At 36.1% G+C, this 27,996-nt stretch overlaps 1 protein-coding gene across 1 annotated transcript in view; it reads right to left on the bottom strand.

Annotated features, from left to right (window-relative positions):
- LOC150103930 (uncharacterized) overlaps nucleotides 1-27,996 on the bottom strand; it is a 57,814-nt gene that overhangs the window by 10,472 nt on the left and 19,346 nt on the right. The window contains exons 4-6 of the mRNA XM_090397099.1: nucleotides 23,752-23,859; nucleotides 7,119-7,181; nucleotides 2,137-2,209 (exon numbers count right to left, since the gene is read on the bottom strand). Of these exons, the coding sequence (XP_090253225.1) occupies nucleotides 2,137-2,209; nucleotides 7,119-7,181; nucleotides 23,752-23,859 (244 nt within the window). The remainder of the gene's footprint in view (nucleotides 1-2,136; nucleotides 2,210-7,118; nucleotides 7,182-23,751; nucleotides 23,860-27,996) is intronic.

Below are 27,996 nucleotides of genomic sequence, written 5' to 3' on the forward strand. Positions count from 1 at the left end.
TATCTTATAATAAAAGATAGCGTTTTATTTGCCTATGTATAAGGAAACATATTATGGGTGGTGTGCACCATTTGTTTACAAATTTGTAATCTCCTAGGAGATGCCTTTCTTGGGCTAGAAACTTTGGCAGATAGAAAAAAGCCCGCTTACGACTCTTGCGTAGATTACGCTTTCGTCCCGTATCTGGGACTTTTTCCGCACTTTCCAGATGTGATACTTGATCACGTTGATCAGAAAAATTATGAATTTTTTGGATTTTTCTGACCGGAGGAGGGAATTGCAGATGTACGACCTCCTCCTGTGTCAGCATCGGGATTTCCAACACTATACTTAGTCTTTGCCAGACACGTTGGGAGGGGGGACAAAAGTAAAAGAAGTGTCCCACCGTTTCGATGCTCTGGCAGACGTCACAGAGGGGGTCGCACAGACTTGGTCTATAGCGGGACTTGATCAGTTTCACAGGGGAGTTGTCCGTAGGCTATTCGCCATGCTAAATTCCTGTGAAACGGCTGTCCCCAGCTATTCCTGATGTTTTGGAATAGGATTTCCATATTTGTATCTAAATTTGGCTTATCACATCTGGAAAAATTCCCAGTATACTGTTTGTGATTTTAATTTTAATATATCTATTCCCTCTGTTTTAAATTTTTTGATGTGTTTACTAAGTGAATATTACCAGTTATGCAACCTTCGCGCAGGGACCAGCATGACCAGTGATCCCGAAGTAGGGAAGGAAATGTCCTAGGAAGTATTTAATTAAGTTGTCTGAAATATGGTTAGACTTTAAAGCCTTCAGTATGGTTTTAAGAGTATTTGCGTAAAATAAACATTTAAAACTGGGAAGTGAGAATCCCCCTTGAATGCTTTTTAATTTTAGATAGTCTTTCCTGACTTCGTGTTTTCTATTATTCCAGAAAAATTCTATCAATGGTTTGTAAAGCTGATTTTCTTCTATTCCCTTAACATCAGCAATATTAATTGTATGCATGTACATTAACGTAATAATGGTTTTGATAATTATTGCTCTTCCGTAAAATAAGAAATAGTTGGGTTTAAACGGTTTTAGCTTTCCCGCGCAGGCTTCCAGTGGTTTTGAGACGGGCAGTACGGGAGTCGCGGGAAATGGAACGCCAAGTAATGTAAGAGACTGAGTTTGCTGTGTTAAACCAAAGGGAAGGCACGTATTATGGAAAAATGTCTAATCCAAGGAGTAATAAAGACCGAAATCTTTATTTTCATTTCAAACACTTTCATTTAAAAATGAAGTTCTTATAAGAACTGGGCGATGGACTGAGTCCTTGACTCTTTATCCCGTCATCTGAATGAAGAAAATCTGTGTGGATGGAGTGTTATTGAGCTAAAAAGCTCTAGTCATGGCTGGGTAACGGCAATAGCCGAGCCTCAGTTAAAACTTCATTGGTTACAGCATTGCCATTTGTTACCCTGGAAGTCATATCCATTTAAAAATGAAAGTTCTTAAAAGAACTGGGCGATGGACTGAGTCCTTGACTCTTTATCCCGTCATCTGAATGAAGATAATCTGTGTGGATGGAGTGTTATTGAGCTAAAAAGCTCTAGTCATGGCTGGGTAACGGCAATAGCCGAGCCTCAGTTAAAACTTCATTGGCTACAGCATTGCCATTTGTTACCCTGGAAGTACCGAATTTCTTTGTTAGCAGCATTGTTAACTTAAAAATATACTAATTTATTATTGGTGGGAATAATATCGTTAATATTATATTATTTAAAAAAATTAATTCCTTATGCAATAAAAAATTTAAAATATATTTAATACTTACATTATTATTTTATGTATAAAATATTAATTATTTTGTTAGAATTCTGTAGTTTCCTTTTAATTTGAAATTATTTTAAACAATATATAAATTTAAAACGGACTAATAAAAGAAACATTTTAACGATTTCAATATAACTAGAAAGCGAATACAATTAATTTTAAGAATGTCATTAAAAATATAAATCTTTATACAATATTTTGTTAATACAATAGAAAATATTAATACATATTCCCAGATTAAATTTTACTCCCGACATAATTTTCCCAGCTATCTAAAATATTTTATTGCTTAAATACACGAGTTGTTTCGAGAATTAATGAAGGAACATAATACTTACGATTTTGATACGAGTCCATGGCTCCATTTTTGGCTTTTTTGTAATACGAAAATACACAGACAACACTGTAAACCTGTGGAAATTGCATAGTATGAAACGTCCATAAAAACAGAAAAAATTAGTGTATAAATAATTTTTTTAAATCAAATATTCTGTTAACAGTAAAATTTAACTTTGTTGAAGAAGATAAGAGTATATTTTTTTATCAATTAAATGCATTCTGAAAGAGAGAGATGAGGTAAAACATAAGGTAAAACAAAACAAGAATTTCAAAAATTTAGATGACTTGTTTTTGTAATTTGTGAAAGAAAGAAAGACACGTGGAATACCTATATTTAAAATTTAAAAAAAAATGCTCCGCTTATATTGAAGTGAAAGGAACAGCGTACATGAGGGACAAACAACTCGATCAACAAAGAAATAATAATAAAAAAAATGTTGTTCATTATATGAAAACAACTTAACCTGGTTATGTTAGAGAGAAAACATATTTCAGTTTACTTAAAAGTGTATATTAAGTTTACAATATAAACATAATTTCCATAAAATAGGAAAAATTATGTTTTTTCTTACTCTTCCCTGTAGGAAATTTCAGAAAAAAATTATATCTTATTATAAATATAAAATAAAAGTAGAATATTTTGTTTAGTAACACACTGAATATACCTTTCTCATATATTTATGAATACAAAGCAAACCACACAATTTACTTTTCTGAGCAAGATGCTGTTCAACTACAGTATCTCTATTTGTGTTCCTTATATCCTTATAAGGACTGGCTTAAAGGGGCGAATCAAGAATGCTTTTCATCTTCCCCGTTATCTGTAGAGGACAGTGTAGGGATAAGGTGTTATTGAGCTATTAAAGCTCTGATCATGGCAGGAGGGTAACAGCTATAGCCTAGCCTCAGTTAGAACTTCATTAGCTACAGCATTGCCATCCATTACCCTCCAAGGGTATTGGATCTCCTATTTGTGTTATAGTCCTTATAAGGACTGGCTTAAAGGGGCGAAGCAAGAATGCTTTTCATATTCCCCGTTATCTGTAGAGGACAGTGTAGGGATAAGGTGTTATTGAGCTTTTAAGGCTCTGATCATGGCAGGAGGGTAACAGCAATATCCGAGCCTCAGTTAGAACTTCATTAGCTACAGCATTGCCATCCATTACCCTCCAAGAGTATTGGATTGAATGAATCCTCCCATACACACAACAGCCCCTATTTGTGTTTAAGGAAATCATTTTCTTTTGTATCTCCTTAGTAACAGTTTTAAAATGGTGTACTGTGATAATTTTCATCAATTCGTTCTACATTTTTTTTATTCCTCATTCATTTCTTTTCGTATAATTAAAATTTATCAATATTAAATTTAATCATCTTTAATTAATTTCAAAATTTAATTGAAAAAAAATTGCTATTATAAGTGCGCAATAAGCTCAAAATACTTCAGATCTTGAATGCGCAAAGAATTTAAAAGAGACTACTCATAGCCGGCCTGGTTGGCCGAGTGGTCAGCTGTCTGCTCTCTAGCCAAGAGGCTGGGGGCATGGATGTTTGTGATTGTCCTACAAACTTTGTGTGGGAAGGGAATATGCGACGCTACCACTTATTCTAGCAGAAGACATCATTGCCAAAACTACGTGAGGCACGGCAGTGACCATACAGCGTCTACGGACGTCAAATGTGCAAATTTTTTTTTTACTCATATTCAAGACGAACTGCGCATGCGCAAATCTCTCGACTTTTAGTGTGCAGCGATTCCTCATGGCAAAACAAGTTGGAGAATTACTGCTGTACAGAAATGTTAGCCGAAGCAAACAAACAAAAAAATGCAAACGTAATGATTTCTCCAGTAGATTTTTTTTTTAGTTAATTTCTTTCTTTTTTTTTTTCCTTTTTTTTTTTCTGAACCATAATACTTGTTATTCCTGGCTTTTCGGAAACAAATGGATAAAAAAATAAAAAAATAAAAAAAAGTCGCCAAATAAAACTTATTATATTTTTTTTTTATGATGATGATATTTGGAGATAAAGATAATGAAGAGCGCATCTGATTCTATTCTTGTTCTCGGAAATCAAAAGCAGAACTTGTTACAGAAAACTTGAGTGACAACATTTCTGACATGGAAGCAGAAAAGAACAGACGATTAAGGAAATCGCGCAAAAGATATTGTGCTGTGTCGCTTTACATAACGAGATAACTTGATTGGGATTGGTTCCTCTCAGAAGTTTGCATGATAAGCCCGCAAAGAAAGACTTCACTCAAACTAGACAAAAAAGAAAGGAAAAAGAAAAGAAAATGATAGAAGAAAGAAAAAGAAAGAACAGAAAAGAAATATTCTGCATGTAACAAAAATCAGTTTTTACCCCCCTCTGAGTGAGAGCAAACCTAGAAGGAATAACAAGGAACCTAATTGCTTTTGGCAGCTCTTGTATTAAATAATGTCAAGTTTTAAGGTTTTTCCACAAAAATGTGTTTATTACTGGAATTATATTAGGAAATTTATCTATAATTTTTAAATACTCATTCAAAGTATAATTAAATTTCAGACACTTTAGTAAAACATAAATTAAACGAAAGAGAAAATAAAATAGTTTGAATACACCACAATATTTTTAATATAATCATTATTTTTCAGATTTTTTCAAAGAAAGTGATATGTGATTTATTTTAGACTAAACAAATTGCTTTCTTATTTAGAAGTTTTATGAGCGTCATCATATGCGATAGCTGGTAGTACACGTCTTCAGAATAAATTGATTAGGATGGAGATGTCATGGGGGAATACTTATTTACTTTACACTGCTTACAAAGAAGAAATCAGTAGCTAATAAAATAAAAGCAACACCTGATATAGAGGGACCTCTTAAACGTTATACCTTAGGATCCACCAGAACTTTAAATCCGGTCCTGGGACCGGACTTGATGTAAATATCACCTTGGTTTTTGTTACAATGAGGGTATGTAACATTTCTAAGCCTTCTTCGAATTTCCTAAGGAAATTGTTGTCACAATATATGGCATTTCTGTTTCTTGTCAATGTACTTATCTTCAATCGTTGCTCAGGAGTCTAGATTTCTATTTTCAACATCTCTGGTGTGTTCTGATACAGGAATATGTCCTGCTCGACCTGTTTGTGAGTGCAGTACATGCCAGATGATAAGCGGATATTGTAGATATCTAGTTTTAAGAAGTTTTGGAGTACGGCGAGATTTTGGAGTAGTTAAAACATTATGATATTGCAAAGAGGGATGAAGGCTACTTTTTTCGTTGTATGATTATCTTTGATAACCTGTCTGCTGTATGTTGGATATAAAGAAAGAATCGTTCTTCTCTGTAGTCCCAATTCTATTATTAGAGGTTTTCTACCGCCCCCTCTCCTTAGGAGGAGCTGTTATAGAATGTCCTTTATCCTTTTATATACTGGTATCCGTTTTGAGATAGGATAAGACTGAGATTTACCTCCCTGTACTACTAACGACGTAATCCCCAGGATTTGAATGAATCTGATTTTTTGTGTGTGTGTGGGGGGGTGTTCGATGGTGGCGGGAGGTAGCGTTGAGGTATCTTTCAGGATGTTTGGCTTTCTATACGCAGAATAAGTGAAAACTTCTTGCTGGGAGACCTCCACGAGGTTTTCTCAAAATGGGAGGGACCTATTGTTTTCCAATTCCAGTATGATCAGAATGAAGGTTATGGTAATAATATAGCTTTAATTTAGGCAAAACTGGTTATGGTATTTAATTTTTTTTCTCTTTGCAAAGAATTCATCATCTTCATCAAATTCATGATATATACTCTCAAGGGATATGCGTACAGGACATTAATTGCAACTGCCTATGGATAATTTCCGCCCAAATTAATATTTTGTTTGTAAGGACTCATATTTCTACCGATCTTATATTTCAGTCTTCTAAGGTATGTCTTACTGCTTTACTCCACCTACACCCTGGTCTTGCTCTGGGTCCTTTTTCCTCCCATCCTTCGAAAAACAAGTTTTGCTAATCTTTCCTCTCCTATTAGGTGCCATACCACCTGAGATTAGTTCTACTAACACATTTCTAAATTGGCAAGTTTTGGCAAACATTGGCAAGTTCCATCCTGATATCCTCGTTTTTAATGCGCTACTGCCATTGATGCCATCTGTTCACTCTCCTAATCATTCTCAGGACTCTCATATCTGTGGCCTCCAGCATTTGATCAAGTGCTTTATTTTTAACCCAGCTCACAGATTCAAAAGTTAAAATGGTTTGAACACTGTCTTTTATACAGATAGTTTAATGTTTTCACTGATTTCTCTTTTATTCATAAATATATTCAACTGCTTCCTAACATACCAGCTTGCTTATTCTGTTTGTCTATTTCCATATTTAATTTTCCAACTCCACTAAAAATTGTACCTAAACACCTGTAAGATTTTATTTGTTGTTTTTGTTCGCCATATGATATATATATATATATATATATATAGCAATAGATACTTCGAATATCTATTGCTGAGCACTTTTTCTACGGATCTCTTGTCTGAAAAAGGAAACTTCCGTCCAAATCTCGGGAGGAACCTTGTTAAGTAACTTAATTTAGCTGGTTTCGGGCAGAAATAGATGGCAATTTCTTTGTTTCTTTTTTTCCCTCCCTTTTTTAGTACGGAACATGCTCTCGGTGTTGATGAATTCTAATAGATTTGATTATGATAATTTAGTTTTGCGTAAATTCATTTTCTCTATAAAAATGAGGAATATTCTGACAACAACCATCTTCGGTTTTCACGGCAATATCTGGTATACTAATTCGTCTATTCTGGCTTCAATCATTTCTCTTCAAGTCCGAAGAACACACGGGTGGAGTTGTTCATTCTCCTTTGCAAAGTGTAACTGCATTTCGATTATTGAGTGAAAATCATTCCAAAAATTCGTTAAGATTACTAAACAAGAAATTATCATATTTACAAATTATAAACTACAAAATAAGTAGTTTACTTACCCTTAAGCCAGTGAGGAAACCAACCACTACAATGACCAAAATATCCGTGCTTCCGCAGCTAGACTGAAAGTAGAAACAACAGTTTCATTTAGATCTATAAAAATAAGCGTAAACAATTTGATTAATTGGGGTTAAATGTTATAACCTAATCAGTTAACCCTTAAAAGCAGGCTCAAACAGAAATAAAAATAAATGTTGTACTTCCTTAGAATGAGAAGCGATAGCATTATTATATTAGCTTTAATGCTGGATTATTTTCATCCGATAGCTTCGACAGGTTATGAAAATTCCAGTTGATAAAAGATTATATTTTAATGTCTAAATAAAGTTTACATTTGATATAGTTGGAAATAATTCTTTCAAGTTTCTTAGTCATATATTGTAAAGTACAATTCCTCATAGCTCCTAATATAACCTAATAAATCTATTTATAAACAACTGCGATTGTTCCGGATCTTTGGATTCCGATTAATCTGATAATCATTTTACTGGATAACGATGTAATTGCATAGTGACGTCACTCATACGAACAATTGTACGCTAAACATTTCTGAGGTTGGGCATAACAATGTAGTATGGTTTCATATTGTTCGGCATTTGAGCGTATCCGCTCTCTATGCAACAGATTGTGGATTCACATCCCGTCTCTTGGACGTGATCGATGTTTGGGATTGTGTACAGATTGTCTTCAGGTGGGAGATGAGTTTCCTCGCGCGATGTGAGACCACCTCACTGCTTATTGGAGTACTGAAGGTGGCTTGAAATAGTTCCATGTTTCGTTTGTAGAGTAGAGTTTTCGGAGTATGTAAAATATAAAAAGATATACCAAAAATATACAAAAAAAGGAATTTAAAAAAAAATTTTTTTAAATTAGTTCACCCACGGTACGAATCTACTACCAAATAAATCTTTCATGGTTCGGAGTCACATTTAAAGAAATAAAACGGTGAAATTTCCTCAATATCCGTGCAACGGTTATATTATCTATCTAGAAGGATCAAGATAAAAAAAAAATTTTTTAAAATCAACTAACGCCTTTTATTCCCTAATAGGGAGTAGGCGAGGCATCTTGATAAAAGGATCAAGATACAAAAGAAAATGTACTATGAAGAACTTCGCGCATATTTCTTTTCGAAAATAGTTTAATTTCAACAACAAATCTCCGATAAATCTATAAAATTCTTATTTCCTCAAAATTTTGTCAAAATTTGAGAGAGAAAGTCTATGGTTTCGATCACACATTAAAGGTGATTCACTGTGTAAGTTAGATCTGTGAATTAATGGCCTCGTCCCAAGCATAAATTATTATTATCTATAACTGAATGATAGACAGAAAATAAATAATTATATATTATTAAAATTAAAGGATATTAAAACAAAAAAACATAATGAAATTAAAAATTGGTATTTAAAAAAAAACTCTACTGAGTGTATCTCATCATCATCAACAACCATGGGTCCAATGCCATCTTGATATGATTCTTCCATTGCATTCTATTTTGTGCGAGATGACTCAGTTTGTGTATAGAGTTTCTGCACCATTTGACGTCGCCCCATTCTCTGTTTGGTCTTCCTCTTTTGTTCTTTCCTTCAGTCATTCCAAATAGCAACGTTTTTAATTTTCTCTCATCATTCATTCTACACATATAGCCAAATAGACGTAGTTTCCTTTTGATTATTTTCTGTATCAGGTTCTCTTTTGGTTGTATTCGTCTGTAGATTTCCTCATTGTTCACTTTCTGTATCCAGCTTATTCTCAAGATCTTTCTATATCATTTCTTCTCAAATGCCAATATCCTCCTTTTAGATTCTCTCAGGAGTACCCAGGCCTCACATCCATAGAGCATGCTGCTGAAGATACGGGTTTCTACAATGCGCAGTTTAGTTTGCATCTTTATAGGTCGGCTCTTCCATATTTTGTCCATGACTTTTAAAATAGTGTTGCTCTGGCTATTCTAATTTTTATCTCTTTTTGGGGGTCCAAGTCATGCGTCATGTGGCATCCAAGATATGTGAAGTGTTCCACTTTTTCCAGTTGAAATCTGTCTATCGTAACTCTGTTCAGTAACTCCCGTTGTGCGAAAATCATTGTTTTAGTTTTTTCAAAGTTTCATTTAGTCCATATCTTTTTCCTTCTGTGTATACTGTTTGCAATGTCTGTTCCAGTCTTGCTGCGTCTTCTTCAATCAGGACGATGTTATCTGCAAAGCAGAGGTAGTTTATTCTCATGCCATTTATTGAAATGCCTCCACCTTCTTCTTTAATCTTATCTATTGTTCTTCCCAGATGTGTGTGTGATGAAGATGATTGGTGATATTGGATCCCCTTGTCTTGTGCCTTGATTAGTGGCAAACCAATCTCCAGTCTCACCTGCTATCCTGATTTTTGCTTGTGCTTGGCTGTTTATATCTTTCAGCAGGCGGATCAATTTATTGTCCACACCATAGGATTCCAAGACAGCCCATGTTATATTTTGGTCAATATTATCAAATGCTCTTTGGAAGTCCACGAAACAGCAGTATATCTTTTTGTTCTTTTTTCGAGCTTTCTCTGTTATTAGTCTTAGTGCGAGTATTTGTTGAACTGTACTTAGATCTTGTAGAAATCCGGCTTGTTCATTAGGAAGATGTGCTTCCATATGACCCTTCAGGCATTCTGTTAATATTTTCATCAGCATTTTGCTAAGATGACTCATTGATGCAATAGTTCTGTAATTGTGTAATTGGTGCATTCTAAAACACTGCCTTTCTTATGAAGAACAAACAAGACCGATTTTTTCCACTCTTCGGGGGCATACCCTGATCTCCATATTTCATTACATAGATTATGTAAATCTGTTGCAAATAGCTTATGTATTTGCAACAGATTCTCCCCCATATTTCAGCATCTCGCCTATTATGTTGTCATTTCCAGGACTCTTGTTGTTTTTGAGATGTTTTATAGCCGTATTCACCTCCTCTTCCAAGATGTCATTTTCAAAGATCGCTGCTGGTGGAGAGATTGCTTTTAGTTCTTTGATTACTTCTGTTGCAGTATCATTTAGTTGATTTTTATATAGTTCGCTGCAGTATCTTGTCCATCTATGTGTATGATTTCTGTCTTGTCCATCAATACTTTATCATTTTCATCTTTTACTGCTACTGATCTTGTTTGCCACTTCCTATTGACATCTCTTATAAGTTTGTAGACCTCTCTAGTTTTGTGTTGTCCATAGTACTGTTCAATATATTTGCACTGGTCCTCCAACCATTTGGCTTTATCAGATCTTGCTGCTTTCCGTACTTCATTGCATTTTTGAGGGTGTAACTCATCTGCTGCCTCTGAATTATCCCTTTTAAGTTTCCGTTCTCTTTTCTCTTGTACCAATTTTAGGGTTCCTGAGTTATCCATTTCTTGTTGATCTTTTCTCTTTCAGGAATTACTTCCTCTACTGCTTTTTTAGCACTTTGATCAGTCGTTCTGCTCTTGTATTTATATTTTGTTTTTCATTTAGGGTCTTAAGCTTAGTTTCCAATATGTTCTGATATGCTGTTCTTAGCCTGTCTTCATTTAGTTTTAAGATGTTCTTTGTACCTCTGTTTCAGCTTTAGTCTTATATTCGCAATCACTAAGCTGTAGTCCGAATCAATATCAGCTCCTTGGAATGATCTGCACTGTTGAACTGAGGTTCTCCATTTCTGGTCTATTAATATCAGGTTGATCATATTCCTGTGTTTGCCATCGAAGGAGCGCCACGTCCATTTACGACAATCTTTTTGTTGGAATTTGGTATTGCAAATCGTCAGGTTATTATCCGTGGCAAATTCCAGAAGCATCTCTCCACGTTCATATCTTTCTCCATATCGAAATTTTCCCATAACCTTTTCCCATCCTGTGTTATTTTTGTCAATCTTTGCATTCCAGTCTCCTCCAATGATGAGTGTATCCTGCTTCGGCACCTCATCAATTTCTAGTTGTATATCCCTGTAAAATCTCTCAATGTTTTCATCTGCACTCTCTACAGTGGGCGCATATATCTGAATGGTCGTGATATTAAATGGTTGGGCACTGAATCTTGCAATCATTATTCTTTCAGTAACTGGTTTGTATCCTATCATTGCCTGACAGGCCTTGTTACTTAGAAGGAAACATATGCCTGCTTCATGCTTACTTTCATTTCCTGACCAGAGAACTCTTCCACCGTTTGATTCTCCTGACAATGTCCATCTCATTTCTGAAATACTCAATATATCACATCTGTATTTCTTCATTTCTTCTTGAAGCAACTGCAATTTTCAGTTGCCCAGAGTGTACGGACATTCCATGTGCCAATTGATATTCCATCCTTAACAGGCCTGAGTTTGATTTTTTTGTCTTTGTTATATCTCATATACATCTCAGACACCTGATAAAAATTATAATCATAAAATATTATAAATTATAAAATTATATTATTAATTATTCAATTATATTAAATTATTTTTTTTAATTATAATTATATTATTATTACATTATATTAATTATTACATTATATTATAAAAGGCGATTTACTGTATAAGTTAGATCTGTGAATTAATAGCCTTGTCCAAACATACTTTATTATTATCTATAACTGAATAATAGATAAATAGTAAATAGTTATATATTATTAAAATTAAAGAATAATAAAAAAATAAATTAAAAAATCGTAATGAAATTAAAAAGTGTTATTAAAAAACTCTACTACGTATATCTCAGGCACCTGATATAAGTTTTAATCATAAAATATTATAAATTAAATGACGCCTATTCCATACTGCATTTTTTTTCAAGATTTTAAGTGTGGCGAGATATAGTGATGGATGAATCGATTCGATACAGAGGAATGGATTTTGATTGAGATTTGTTCAGTGCTATTTTTTAGTAATTGACCGCCCCCCCATCAAAACCAACTAGACGTAATTATGACCGAAATAGGCTCCGACGCCCTGATAGAAACACTAGACAAAGGACTGGCCCTAAGCCTACTCAAAAAATTACTAAAAAAATTTGAAGTGGAATGGCCAGGCTACTTGAACCTGTACTCAACAACGAGGGACGATGAGGAAAGCGAAGATACTGCTAATACAGAGGAAAAACTGGATTTGGTTGTCTCCAATCACCCCCCCCCCCCCAGGAACAAGGAGAGACCCACCTGCGGAAAAAACGTAAAACACAGACGATAGAACCACTCACGGATAAAGATATGGAGGAAGACGGACACAACTCTGACCCTCCCTCCCCTGCCTCCACTAAAGAGAAATTTCCCCAATTATCTTAAGAGAAAAGAACAGATGGACGGAACTAAGGGCTACTATGACTAGTCTACAGATCACACACAACAGCAAAGAATTTAGACGATGGCATAAAAATTCATCCTGCCACTATAATGGACTACCGCAGACTTACAAAGGAGCTAGACAATAAAGGTGTACAATACCACACCTTCACCCTCGATTCCGAGAGGAGTCTGGAGGTGGTTCTCCTTGGAATATCAGAGCACATACGTACAGAAGACATAGCCGCCGATCTCTGCTAACAAGACCTACCACCCATCAAGGTCAGCAGAATGACCAGAGCAGACAAAATTCCGATGCCACTCGTCTTAGTAGAGATCCACCAGGCATATAAAAACATATATGACCTAACATCAATTTGAGGGCTAAAAATCAGCCCAGAATCACTAAAAAAAGGACCTCATCAGGACAGTGCCACAGGTGCCAAAAGTATGATCATGCCCAGAGATTATGTAATGCTGAATATAAGTGCTTAAAATGCGGTGAGAACCACCCCACAAACACCTACACCAAGCCAAAATCCACCCCGGCTAAATATGCAAACTGCGGGGCCCGCATCCAGCAAACTACAAAGGATGTATACAACACCCAAAAAACAGACGATCTGCCCCCTCTACTAATCTACAAAAACCAGTAGCAGTAGCTCCAACTCCTCAACCCACCAGAGGTCGACAAAACACGATACATAACACGATACATAACTACCGCAACCAGAAGCTCCGATCGAAGCAAACCACAAACGGCAGACGAAGTCCTACGCAGATGTAGTCCGCTCAACAAAGGCCACTCAGAAGCCATACAACTCAAATTTAGCAGCCGTCATCACAAACTCCCCTGCAAATATGCTGCAAGACTTCAGCAAATCTAACCCCACATCGGACTCCAGAAAAAGATTTCTACAAGAAACCCAATCCATCCTAGCAGCTATCATAAATGCGTAAAAACAAAAACACCCTAGTTTCCCTACAGATCATCGCGTGGAACGCGAACGGACTTAGAAACAAGATTCTGGAACTCCGAGAATTCGCAGTGAGATACAACCCAGACATCATCTTAATAAATGAATCTCACTTAAGACCAGCAGACAACCCCAAAGTTAGAGGATACCTCCTCCACAGAAACGACAGAATAAACTACAGAGGAGGTGGCATCGCCATTTTCATAAAAAGCCACATCGATCAGCACTCTGTAACCAACCCCTCAACCAGAAATCTAGAGCTCACAGGAATAGTAGTACCCACAACCTCAGCTGGGAAACTAACGCTTTATGCAGCTTACAACCCTTCATCAAAGAATCTACTACATTCAGATCTGGATGCCGTCCTGGGCAATAAAGAGCAAGTCATCATTGCCGGTGACCTAAATGCGTAACACCCTGCATGGAACAGCAGAACCACCAACAGAAACGGCTACACCTTCTTCAGCTACTCCAGTTCAAACTATGCAGTGGTGGCAGGCCCCGCAGAACCAATACATCATAGTACGTATGGCACAGCCGACATACTTGACATTGCTATCCTACAAAATATTAAGCTACAGTATAGCCTAGACTCTTTAAACGAGCTGACATCCGATCACAATTCAATCCTGCTCCAGTTGGGAAAGCAAGAACAACTGCTGCCTCCCCTCCCTCCCACTACATCATCTCAAGGAAAAAAACTGCCAGAAGTACTATCGGAACACATTGGACCTGTCCCGCACATCAGATCCATAAATGAAATTGAAAGTGCTGTCAAAAGCCTGACCCAGCAAATCAACACAGCCATAAAGGTTGTCACCTCTGCCAAAACCACACTTAAGCCTAACCGACTACCCGAAGACATCATGGATTTAATTAGGGACAAAAACAAAGCAAGGAAAAGGTACCATAACACCCGTGCACCTCAAGACAAAAAGATCCACAACAAACTGAACAATGAAGTTAGAGAAGCACTTAAGGCTCACAGGAACGAAACATGGGAAGCCAAACTAGCCTCTATATCACCCGGCGAACACTCCATCTGGAACATATTAAGAAGCCTCAGAAACAAAAGCAAATCTCTTTCCCCACTCAAGTCAGACAGGGGCCTAGTTCACACGGACGCAGACAAAGCTGAAGAGATAGCAAATAACCTAGAAAAACAGTGTAGCCCTGCATACGACAACTTGGACATCAAGCATGTGTATAAAATCCACCTCCATGCACTAAAACTCACCGACACCTGCAACAACAAACCCGCAAACACCTCACCAGCGGAAATCTATGACGTTCTAAAGAAGCTAAAGAATAAAAAAGCCCTTAGCCCAAATGGCATAACAAATAGAATAATTATACTGCTGCCCCGAAGAGCTGTTACATTTCACCACCATGTTCAGATTTAACTATTTCCCCATCTATTGGAAAGTCGCAGATGTGGTCCCAGTGCATAAACCAGGTAAAGATCCACACCTGCCTGAAAGCTATCGACCCATCAGCCTAATCTCAAACTTAGGCAAAATTGCCGAAAAAATCATCCTCTCCAAGCCTCAGTAAAAGAGTTAAATATCCTTCCAAAGGAACAATTTGGCTTTTGACAACATCAGTACTACTCAACAAATTCATAGGATAATTGAGTACATCACCACCGGCTACAATTGGCACCAGCACACTGGAGCAGTTTTCCTCGACATAGAAAAAGCTTTTGATAAGATACGGCACTTCGGATTACTACACAAACTCATCTCAGTAGGTATGCCATCAAGAATCGTCCAATTAAATCTTACCTCCAGGACAGACACATACAAGTCAAAATAAACGGAATAGTTTCAAGTCAGCGACGAATCTCTGTGGGAGTTCCCCATACTCTGTGGGAGTTCCCCATACTCTGTGGGAGTTCCCCATCGGTGCCTACTGGCACCGATCTTATTCTCGATATATATGGCAGACATCCCACACAACCCAATGTCATCCATCTTAGCACTATATGCGGGTGACACAGCAGTACTTGCCAGATCTCTACAACCACATCGCGTCACTAAAAAACTGCAAGAAACATACTAAAACTAGAACAATGGTTCTCCAAATGGAGATTACAAGTGAATCCCCAAAAGAGTAAAGCAATACTTTTCACCAGAAGATTGGCAACTCCCAAGGGGGACCAAAATCCTCTGGCAAACAGAAACAAAATATCTTGGGGTAATTCTAGACAAAAGATTAACGTTTAACCCACACATCAAAGCCTTATGTGCGAAACATATAAAACCATCGCACAACTTTACCCTCTAATAAACAGAAAAAGCAAGCTAAATACCAGAATCAAAGTACTCCTGTACCTGCTGACGATCCGCCCCATAGTGACATATGCATCACCAGCTTGGAGCCATACATCCAACACCAACACCCTCAGGCTACAGAGAGTGCAAAATAAGTGTTTGTGCATGATCCTGGATGCACCGTGGTTTGTAAGAAACGTCCAACTGCATAGAAATACAAACATCCCTTACATCCCTTCCTATACACTACAGCGGAAAAATTATTCTCAAAGATCTCTACACACCCCCAACGATCTAGTGAAACAGGCAGCAAACTATGACGAAACTGACCTCTTCAAATACAAGAGGACAAAAACCATCTTAAATACTAGCAACAACGATTAATCTCCGTGCCCCCCCCCCCAGGGCGAGCTCACAGCTCATAAATCTTTCCTTCAATTCGTCCTCCCTATCAGACAACGGGGAATAAAAAAGCATCTTGCTTCACCCTTCTGGCCAGTGATGTTATGTTATGTTATGTTCCGTACTGCATCTTAATCACACAGATGTACTAGATACAATGACGTATTTCTTTAATAAAATCATTAGCACTATCAAATAAAAAAAGTTAATGAAAAGAAAGAACGTGGATACTTCTTGTGTACAGATTTCAACTGAAAAGTATTGTAGTTATTTGAAGCAATGCTATGTACAAAATTTCATTGACAGATTGACTTGACGTGTGAAAAACGCACGTGGCTTCACATTCGATGATGAGATTCATCTTCCACCTAAAGACATGTATAAACATTATTATTATTATAAAAACGTCCATGGAGTCAAAGACTCATTGTAGGAGGTCCACTGTTATACACACAGTTTATCATACTGTGCCTTAAATATATTCACTGTCTCTGCACACACCACACTCTCGGGCAAAGCATTCCAATCACTCACCGCTCTCCATGCAAAAAACCTGCTCCTCACTCCCTTGCTCACACCCTCCTTATATAGCTTCCAGGGATGACCTCCTGTTCTCCTGCTATCTTCACCCATTCTGTGCAAAACTTCCCCGACATTAATCTAGTAATAGCTTATATTACTAGATTAATAGTAATTTAAGCTATTAACAGCTTATATGTATCGATCATATCTCCCCCTCCTCCTCCTTCTATCCACCAATTTCTGCAAATTGTATTTTGTCAATTTGTATTCATACTCTACATTCCAGTGACCAGAAACCACCTTAGTCAATCGCCTCTGAACTTTTTGCAACGCATCTTCATCTTTCTGAAAACCATGTGACCACATAATGTGCACAGTAATCCATGTGTGGTCTAATCAAAGCCCTATACAAAGGAACCATAACATACATACTTCTACAAATCAGTATCCTCCGCATCATTCCCATTATCCGCTGTGTTGTCTTCACAATTTTAGTAACATGTCCCCGAAATTTCAGGTCCTTGTCTACAATCGCTCCCAGATCTCTCATCTCGTCTACCTCTTCCAAGATATTTCCACCGATTGTATACTTTACATCCCATCTCTGCTCTTCCCAAATTTCAAAAACTTACACTTTGAAACATTGAATTGATATCCCCACTCATTTACCCATTCAGCCAGTGTATTCAAGTCCTCTTGCAAGCAAAGCTACAGCATCCGTTCTACTCCTGATAGCTTTCCCCCAACTTTGCATCATCTGCAAACAACTGCATATCACTATTCAGACCTCTCCAAATATAATTTACATGCAACGGACCCAAAACAGATCCTTGAGGTAAACCACTAGTAACTTTCCTCTTCTGGGATATCGCTCCTCCATAGACAACTCGCTGATACCTATCAGAGAGCCAATCTCCAATCCAGCGAACTAATCTACTGTTCAGCCCCATCCGTTCCAATTTAATTACCAGCTTGTCATGTGGCAATTTATCAAACGCCTTTGCAAAATCTAAATATACTACTGTATGTGCAACACCCATATCCAAAGCATTTGTCACTTTTTTATAAAAAGTAAGCAGATTGCTAAAGCACGATCTTCCTTTAGTAAATCCATCCTGGCCGCCAAAGAATATTTTTCTGTTGTCAACCCAATTCTGAATCTTAGTCCTAACTAACTTCTATAATACCTTAACCACAACTCCAGACACACAGACTGGTCTATAATTCAAGGCCTTACTCTTATCACCTCCCTTATGCATTAGAACAATTTTACCCTCTTTCCACTCTTTTGGAACTTGACCCAGTGAGAAACTCATGTTGAAAAGATATGCAAAAGCTGTTGTAACTCTCTGGCACATTCCTTCAAGACACGTGGTGAAATAGCATCAAGTCCCACAGCCTTATTTACATCATCAAGTCATATACCTCCTGTTCACTTACTAACAATTCCTCCTCCTCCTCCTCCTTTCCCACTGCTTTCAAGTTCTTCATGATGCCACATTCACAAGAATGAAATCCCTTTATAAATTTTTCATTAAATATCTCAACTATATCCTCCGCAGCGGTTATCATTCCTCCGTTTTCACCAATCAATCCCATCCTACCACAATCATTCTTTCTTCTACTTGCCACATATCGAAAAAACTCCTTAGGATTTTTGTCCGCTTTAGCTAACTGCTGCTCATACTGCATTTTTGCTACCCTTATCAAGCTTGTCACCTTCATCGCTTGCTTTTTGTACTTCTCATCCGGCTGGTTGTTATTATACTCATTTTGTATTTCTTCCATAATACCTTCTTCCAGATTGCATACCTTATCTCTTGATTCATCCATTTTACACCTACTCTATTTATCCTCTTGACCCTTGGAATACACTCTGATATTGCCTCCGCCAAATAGTTCTTGAGTGTGGCCCAAGCAGCATTGATATCTTTTCCATCCAGTTCATCTTTCCAATTTATTATCGCAAGCTGTTTCCTGAGATTTTCGTAATTACCAGTCTTATAATTCCACATATATCCCTTTCTAACAGACATCCTCGAATGACTGGTCACCCTGCACATGATCACCTCGTGGTCACTCTCACCAACTGGTGGAAGATTTGACACCTCATTTATAATAAAATCATCTGATGAGATGATCAAATCCAATATTCTTGATCCTCGTGTACTCTCCATTACGTGATGCCTAAGGTAATTGTCTTTCAAAAACTCCAAAAATTCATTTTCTTTACCCCCAGATGCAGTCTCTTGCTTCCAGTCTATATTACCATAATTAAAGTCGCCCATAATAATCACTCATTTCTTGTTAGCTAGGTCAATTTGCCTATACATTTCCTTCTCATTAACCTCCATATTACTAGGTCTATAGTAACACCCAACTAAATATTTCATCCTGTTTACTTCTACCTCACACCATACTGCCTCAAAACCGTGGCCACTATTTGCACCTTGCAAATCCACCTTAGATGGGCACAACTCATCTGCTACCATTAACAGTACTCCTCCTCCCTTTCTTACCTGTTTTCTTCACGAAAAATACCATATCCGTTCATCTCTATTTCTGTCAGGATGTCATCGTCATCTAACCACGTCTCACTTATACCAACAATTTTGGGGCGAATAAAATCAAGCAAAGCAACAATTTCTTTCCCCTTATTTCGAATACTTCTAGCATTAGTATATAAACATAAGAAATCATTACTGCTTTTACAAATCCTACGAACGTCAATACCTCCCCCAGTCACTTCCTTAATATTACCACCAATTCAACAACTTTCCTCACACCTAAACTCTCCCCACCCATCCCGAGTCATCTCAATCTCTGAATTCAGCATCCGCATGTTTCATAAAGTGTTTCCCCCGTCCACTCTATCCCCCCTCGTTTCCCTGTTTGTGGTGTACCTCCACTCTCTCTCATTTACTTCATTCATAATATTCACTTCCCCATTTGCAAGTGAGCAAATACCTCTCTGTACTCTGCTTTTTTGCTTTCGTATCACTTTGCACCACTTCAGATCTATTCATTACAGTCATTACCTCTCCTGCCAGTAACAATCTCTCCAGCCGACTCACACTAAAACCGTTTAAATGCAGCCCATCTTCTTTATACAGTTCCATCCGTCCCTCAAATTCCTCCCACACATTCACAAAATGCACTCCATTCTCCTCACATAACCACGCTAACATATCATTCATAATCTTTGCTCGCCTCCTCAATTCATCACTATCATATCCTGGCAACACACTGACTACCTTTCCTACCACACTGTTATCTTTTATTCTCCTTAATAATCTCCTTATATCCAATCTGGCATTTTCCTTGTTCCCATCCAAATCATTTATTCCTACTACAACCACCAACTCTTGTGCTCTCTTATTCCTAGACATCCATACTATAGTAGGGTTGGATCTGACACCTGTTGTGTGGAGAGTGGATACATTATTCTGTGCCAAGCAGATTGACAATTTCCTTTTAATCACTATGCCTATCGCTCCATTGCAAAATTCAAAGAAATGAAAAATTATTTTGAATAAATATAAAATAAAGATCTCTATTTCTCAACAAGTAGACAAGCCACTCGTTGTGGATAACTTGAAAAACACCATACAAAAGGATGGTACTTTTATCTTTTTTTTAAACAGTACTTAGCAATTAAAAATGAATCAATAATGCAAATAAAAAAATGACAAAATTATTACAGTAAATTTGTAAAATATGTTACTTAGATAATTTCAAACTACATTAAAATTATAAAATAATAATATGTATACAATTATGTAAAAATAATAAAGATACTTAAAATTTTAAAAAAATTTAAACATCAGATTTCATTCTTTTATCTTATTTTATTATTCTAATTCACCACCCTTTAGTTATGTATATGTTAGTATACTATCAAATAGTTGTTTCAACATTGTAGTACCTGAGAAAAAGATTGGATCGACAGTGAGATGCGGTGATTAATACCCTTAGAGGGTAATGGATGGCAATGCTGTAGCCAAAGAAGTTGTAACTGAGGCTCGGTTATTGCTGTTATCCTCTTGCCATGATCAGAGCTTTAATAGCTCGATAACACCTTATCCCTACACTGTCCTCTACAGATAACGGGGAAGATGAAAAGCATTCTTGCTTTTCCCCTTTAAGCCAGTCCTTATAAGGACTAAGAAAGGATCGTAGTACCTGAGGTGAAATGCGGTGATTAATACCCTTGGAGGGTAATGGATGGCAATGCTGTAGTCACTGAAGTTCTAACTGAAGCTCGGCTATTGCTGTTACCCTCCTGCCACGATCAGAGCTTTAATAGCTCAATAACACCTTATCCATACATTGTCCTCTGCAGATAACGGGGAAGATGAAAAGCATTCTTGCTTCCCCACTTTAAGCCAGTCCTTATAAGGATCGTAGTACCTTTCGTGTAGCTAAATTATATCCGGAAGGTATAATGGTGGTACGTTGAGATTATATTGTAGTTTTCATTATAATGCTTCTTCGCAACTTGTATTCATAAATAAATATTTCTGAAAAGAACTCTTTATGGTTGAAATCGATACAAAAAAAATGAAATCATCATAGAAACAATGATTTCATTTTTGGAATTTTTTTCTATTATTGGAAACTCACTCACTCACCCACCTATTTAGCTTGTTGTTGTTGTTGTCTTGTTGTGTAGGAAACAAAGAGCCTCTGCAACTCAGTGAGTATCGACGATATCCATTCTTTGGAAAGACCAGGTTCACTAGAACGCAAGAAAACCTTTTTAAAGTTTAAAGTTTTCTTCTTTTTTTTTTTTTCCGAATAAGTACGCTGTTCTCTATGGTAGCTTTTTTTTTTTCTGGAAACTTGGGTTTCATACCTTAGCTGCTTTGGCCATGTAACTCCAACTGACCACAATAGCAGAAAATAATACTCGAAAGAATATTTTGAATAATGCTGAAGTATTTTCGTGAAAAATATTTGTTCATAAAAAATGTGTTTTTGTCTGTAATTTAAAATTCATGCATGTTTTGTTTTTATTTGATTCTTTTGCAGAAAATAAAATAAAAAAAAAACATCGAAAAGTATATTTTCGAAGTTTTTTTAAATCTTTGAAATACAGTGGTATCCCGCTAATCCGAACCTCTTTAGTCCGAACCCTTCAGTAATCCGAACTTCGGTTTGAAAGGAAAAAAAGCTTTATTTATTATGTATTATTATTTTGTGTATTATTATTATTATTATTATTTAATAATTATATAAATAATAATAATTATTATTATTATTTATTTTATTACAGTACAGTATAACTACGGTGATACACAAAAAAGAGGAAATTCAAAACGTGCATAATTCGGTTAAAAATATCAATCCAGATGTTAAAATTTCACAAACACATGTTACGGAATGGATTACAGGTAGAACGGAAAGTGAATTCGAAATCAATCAGATGCTGAAATTATAAATATGACGTTGCAGAATGAACTAGAAAACGATGATGATGGTAAAGAACCCGAAAAAAAAAAAAAAAGTAAAACATGAAGAGACAGTTGGCAGTTTTAATATGCGTATAGAATGGGCTAAGCAGAATGATACGTCATTCCACATTTTATTGCTAATGCTGCTCCGAGAAGAAGCATTCGAAAAAAGTATAGCTTCCAAGAAGCAAAAGAAAATCAGTGACTTTTTACCAAGAAATAAAAAAAAAACTTTTTTCGTGTTATGTAAAAGAAAATGATAATTTTACGCAAATCAAGTTATGTACTGAACTATGCAATTTTATTAAATCTGAATCCTCAACAATAAGGTACATACAAACTAAATTTTTTACTAAAATAAACTTGTGTACTGTATTATATTTTAAGTTTTACATCACAGTACAGTAGCTTTTTTTCTATCAGTTACTTCATTTATTTACAGACTTAAATTCACGTACCACTAGAATTTGAATATTTTGGTCTTAAACGCTAGTTATAGTTGTCTCTTGAGGGAAAATTCGCTAATCCGAACGAGCACGGCATTAGTTCGGATTAGCGAGATACAACTGTACTTTCATTTTCATTTGTAATTTTGATAATCAATAATCACAATTTTTCTATTCTGATTATTGATTGTCAAATAATTTGTCAAAAAATATTGATTGACCAATCATAATTTTCTTAAAAATAACTTAAACTTTCTAGTTTGTCACGTTACCTTTTTTTCATAACAAAAATTATCTATGATGCTGGCAAATTAGTTTTTTAAAAATATTCTTTTAAAATATTAAATAATTGTTATTTCAGAAAACATCGATAAACATCAAAAATATTATAGTTTCCTTAATAACATCCGGGCATAAAAGCGAGATAACTGTAAATAACCAGCCATTAAATCTCTCGAAAAAAGTTCAGAGACCCGTTTTTTCTTTTCTTTTAAAAAAAAAACACAAAAACTCTTTCCCTCCATATCTTACCGATATCGTAATGAAAGATATAGATCAATAATCTATAAAAACAGGAAAAGAAATTAATTTCGCCTTTCCGTAGAAAATTATAGAGAACGAAATATAATTGTCGGCTTATGCTCAGGTAATCCTGCTTAATGTAAATAAGCCCATAAATATCACAAGAAAGATTACGTGTTCTGGTGCACTTTTCCGTCACAAATATAATAATAATAATGCAAAGTTACTTTTCATGTTTGCAGGCTGTATTGTGTACGCGCTCACCGTGTAGGAAATTCTTAAGGTGACGCCTCAAGTGTGTATCTGTAGCACGCGAGTGTTTACTGAGGGGTGACGTGCCCCACCCATTCACCCCCCCCCCAAAATGAGACAGAGTATTGGCTATAAATAATCACAAGAAAAACGTACTACAAAATCAATGATGCAATCTCTTTCATTCCATTATAGAATGAATGTTTCCAAACTACTTTAAGAGAAGATGAACTTCAACACCCGATGTGCTTTTATATTTGCGGATGATGCCATACATCATCCGCAAATATAAAATTACGAATTTTATTTCGTGTTTCATGGCTGATTTCATGTTTATTTTATTTATTAGTATTTATTAAACGACATTTCGATCTCAACTGGGACTTTAAACCTGAAATTCGCTTTCAGGTGTTCAACCCTCAGTTTAATGCCTTTTTTGACCCCTTAAATAAAAAAAAAACATACTTTGAAGAGAAATAAAATAAAAAAGAATCATGCTATCGATAATTACCTGGAGGGTTACCAGTCGAAGAGCTGCGAATGCCGCTAGTTGGTCGTGTTCTGCAGCACTGGACGGAAGTCTCATATCCTTGGGAAACATATAATCTCTCCTCACGTACTGAAATAAAACACAAAAAAGCATATCAAAGATGCTGAATTTATAACATCGTCCTAAGGCGAACAGGTTTTACACAAGCTGAACAGTCAAACAGGTAATTTTAGCAAACGGGGAAAAGTTTGCAACCCGTATTCGTTATCTTGGAAGCGGATCTGTTATTTATTCATAAATTTCCTAAAGAATACTTAGATCGTGCATATTATTATTTATGAGATCTTGAAAAGACACTGTAAATATGTTGATTGCTCTTCTTATATATTACTTAATCTAATCTAAATATTATGCTTGAGAAATTGACTAATAGGTTTTAAATTGGTTCTCAAACACTTCCACCTCTCTCTCTCTCTCTCTCTCTCTCTCTCTCTCTCTCTCTCCCTCCTGGAGAGTGAGATTCACTAGTGTCTTAAAAAGGGATCGCAGGCTAAGTTAAAATATTAAGTTCTCACGGTTAAAACTGACAATTGATATATATGAAGATCATAGCAAGCTTCGATGTCGCTTCCCTTTTCACAAATATTCTCACTGAAAATGAAATAACATTACTGCAAGATAAATTCTTAAGAAAAGGCATAGCACTCTTAAAACATTGTATAAGTTCTGGTTACTTTGTGTACAAGGACACTATCTACGAACTGATATTAGGCTTATCAACATGAAACCTCGCATCTCAGTGGGGGCCGGAGCAAATTTTAAGTGTATGAGGGGGGGGGGGGCATGTCGGTTTCCACATTCCCACACTGCGTTAGATCGCAGTGCATTTGTTTCGTGTAACGATAATTGAGAAAATATAATTCTTTTCATATTTTCAACAGTGACACTCGTCATAATACAGCCTTGTACTTATAATAAATAAATAATTAAATGTTAATAAAATAAGATTTACCAAAACTATTTCACCCTCACCACGAACACACACTAATAATAAAAGTTTCGTATCTCACAGAAATAACGCGCGCAAGCATACAATTTATCTGTAGCGACACTGCTCAATGAGCACTGTCAGATTCACCTGTGACGTGCAGTGACAAGTGCAAACGAATATCGGCGAGTCTAGTCGGAACTGACCGAACGCGATAATTCCGACACTGCGTTAGATCGCAGTGCATTTGTTTTGTAATCTAAAGCGTTAACCGAACAATTCCAATTATTAACTATTCAATCAATGTCGAAACATAAGCTGCAACCTTTAACATGTTGTATTGCATTTATATAATGTTGTAAGCATCGTTATTATTTATAAACAGAAACAAAATTTACTTATTTCGTTTTTTCTTTGGGGGTACTGCAGTGTCGCAGTGCTTATGTACGAGCCGCCACTGCCGTATCTCCCGTCATTGATTTTCAAGGCTCCGAGAAAAATTATGTTGAGGGCACAATACAATAAAGTTCGTAAATCATCTGAATAATTATTATAACAATACATATATATATATATATATATATATATATATATATATATATATATATATATATATATATATATATATATATATATATATATATATATATATATATATATATATATATATATATATATATATATATATATATATATATATATATAATTATTAATTATTACATAATTATTAACACCGTTGTTATTCCTCAAAGGAAGTAGGTGATTTTTTTTTTTTTTTTTTTTTTTATCGGTAGGCAGCTGTTTGCATCTCTCACGTTCAGGGAATTTAGGTTATTTCTTATCCAGAACATTTCCAGGATGTTCTGGATAAGAAATAACTTTTATAATCCTAACTAGTATTCGTTTCTATGCACTATCGTATGTTATACACATAAAGTGCATTTTGCTAGTTGCGAGATGAAAAACTAGGATTCCTTCCTGCAGAAAAATTCTGTTTAGCTGCGACTAAAATCGGTAAGCTCTGTAATGTCTGATAAAAGACCTATAAAAAAGTTTCGACGGTCGGTGATTAGAGCTGATACCTCTCATGGTCTTTCTTTTTCAGTCCGAAAAGACTATTTTAGCTAAAACGGATATGATATTACATCTTCGTAACAACAAAGGTTCTGATTTTGTTGACATTATATATAACCCCAACTCATATTCACACATGAAACCTCGATACGCCCTCACCTGGACCATTGTGCGCGGATGTGGTATCCTGGTATTTCAGGTGGCGCAATTACAATGTAGACGGTGCAAAAGAAAGTGGAAAAGATGATATCAGGTTTTTGAATTGTACATTATGAAAGCAGTTTGAGAATTCGTGAACTGCAGACTCTAGCCAATAGGATAAAAAAGCGGTAATATGACAGTGACCTACAAACTTTTGAAAGTCATATAGGATACCAAAATATGGAAATTTTTCATTTTATAAATGGGTAGGAAGAATCCTTTCATGAATGTTGAGAATGAAAGCAGACAAAAAAAGGGGTGTAAGAGCTAGATTTTTCCTTCGTAGAGTAGCGAATGGTTGCACCACTCTATTAAATGGAGATAGAGTGAATGAACTGGAGAAAGGTATGAAAAGGTCAAAGTTCCAGGCCTCACCTTGGCGTTAAAACCTCACAAAGTGCTTTAAATCTTAAAACACACTTAGTTATTCCATACAAAATCAAAACCTGCGTTGACATTTTTTTTTCAAGTTTCATAAATTGCAATCTTAATAAAACAAAGAAGCGCCAGTGGAATCCAACAGGAATCCCTTTCTGTTCATATTCCAAAATCACTTTATTCCTGATATTCCTTAGATGAAAGCTAAACTCAGTAATAATACATAATAACCTTGATTTAACTAACTGCTTGGGAAGAGAAGTGGAATCTACCACCAGCTCTACGAAAAGCTGGGGTTTGCTGAAATGCTGCTACGTTCCACAAATCCTGTGCTAATATTTTCTAGTATGAGTTGTTTCAACTGCTTATTTTGCACCGATTAGTAATAACTTCGTGATTTATCTTTCTCATAAATATTTTTCAATTTATTTTTTTCTTCAAATAATTTATAATGGATTGGTTATTGGTTATTTCCTAAGAACTTGTTTTACTAATTGCATAATTTTAAAACAAGTCTAATTTTATGATATACTTTTCCTTATAAAAAAATTATATCATAAAATTAGACCTGTTATAAAATTATGCAATTAGTAAAACAAGTTCTTAGGAAATAACCAATAACCAATCCATTATAAATTATTTGAAGTAGAGTGTGATACGTTGCAGTAACCAAACAACGAAATTGGCAGGTTTTTTCTATTTTTTTTTTTTTTTTTTGGCTGGATGGGCGAAGCAAGAATGCTTTTCATATTCCCCGTTATCTGCAAAGGACAATGTAAGGAAAGGGTTATTTGAGCTATGAGCTCTGATCATGTCAGGAGGGTAACAGCAATAGCTTAGCCTCAGTTAGAACTTCATTGGCTACAGCACTGCCATCCATTACCCTTCCTGGGTACCCATTTTAGTTGCCTCGTACGACATGCATGGGCTGCAGTGGCGCTATTCTTATCCTGGCTACCACACGGGGAAAATTAGCAGATCGCAGAATGTTACTGATATGATGGGTGAAGCATAAATGCTTTTCATATTCTCCTTTGTCTGAGAGGGAAGTTCTTTCAGTGGAGAGTTATTGAACTTTAAGCCTTCCCTGGAAGGGCAGTGAGATTAGCTGTGTTCAGCTGAGCACAGAATTGACTTTGGTCTTTTGTATTTGTAGAATTCTGCTTCATTGTAATCTAAAGCTTGCTTGTGCAGCGGGTTTGGATGATTGCTTGTCTTGATGAAGAACTTTTCTGCTAGATCATGAAGGAGGGATATGATGTAGGGAGTGTTGACTTCTATTATTGCCATCCTGTATATGAGTATTTGTTCCGAGTATCCAGTTTGCTTCTTCTGTTCATCATGGGGTAGAGTTGCGCGAATACTTTGGATGTCTTCGAGCTTATGTGTTTTATGTGACTGGTTAATTGGAGTTTTTTTGTCAACCACCACGCCGAGATATTTGATCTCAGTCTGCCATGGAATCTTGACTCCTAGCAGGTGTATGTTCTCCTTGGTCTGAACCTTCTGTTTGGAGAAAAGTATGGCTGAACTCTTCTGGGGGTTTGCTTGGATCCTCCAATCCATCAGCCACTTCTCCACTGTATGAATGCTGGTTTGGAGTCTTGTGATAGCCAGTTTGGGGC

The sequence above is a fragment of the Typopeltis vanoorti genome, chromosome 8 (genome assembly GCF_054136105.1).
Source record: "Typopeltis vanoorti isolate ZY-2024b chromosome 8, IOZ_Tvanoo_1.0, whole genome shotgun sequence".
NCBI lineage: Eukaryota > Metazoa > Arthropoda > Arachnida > Uropygi > Thelyphonidae > Typopeltis > Typopeltis vanoorti.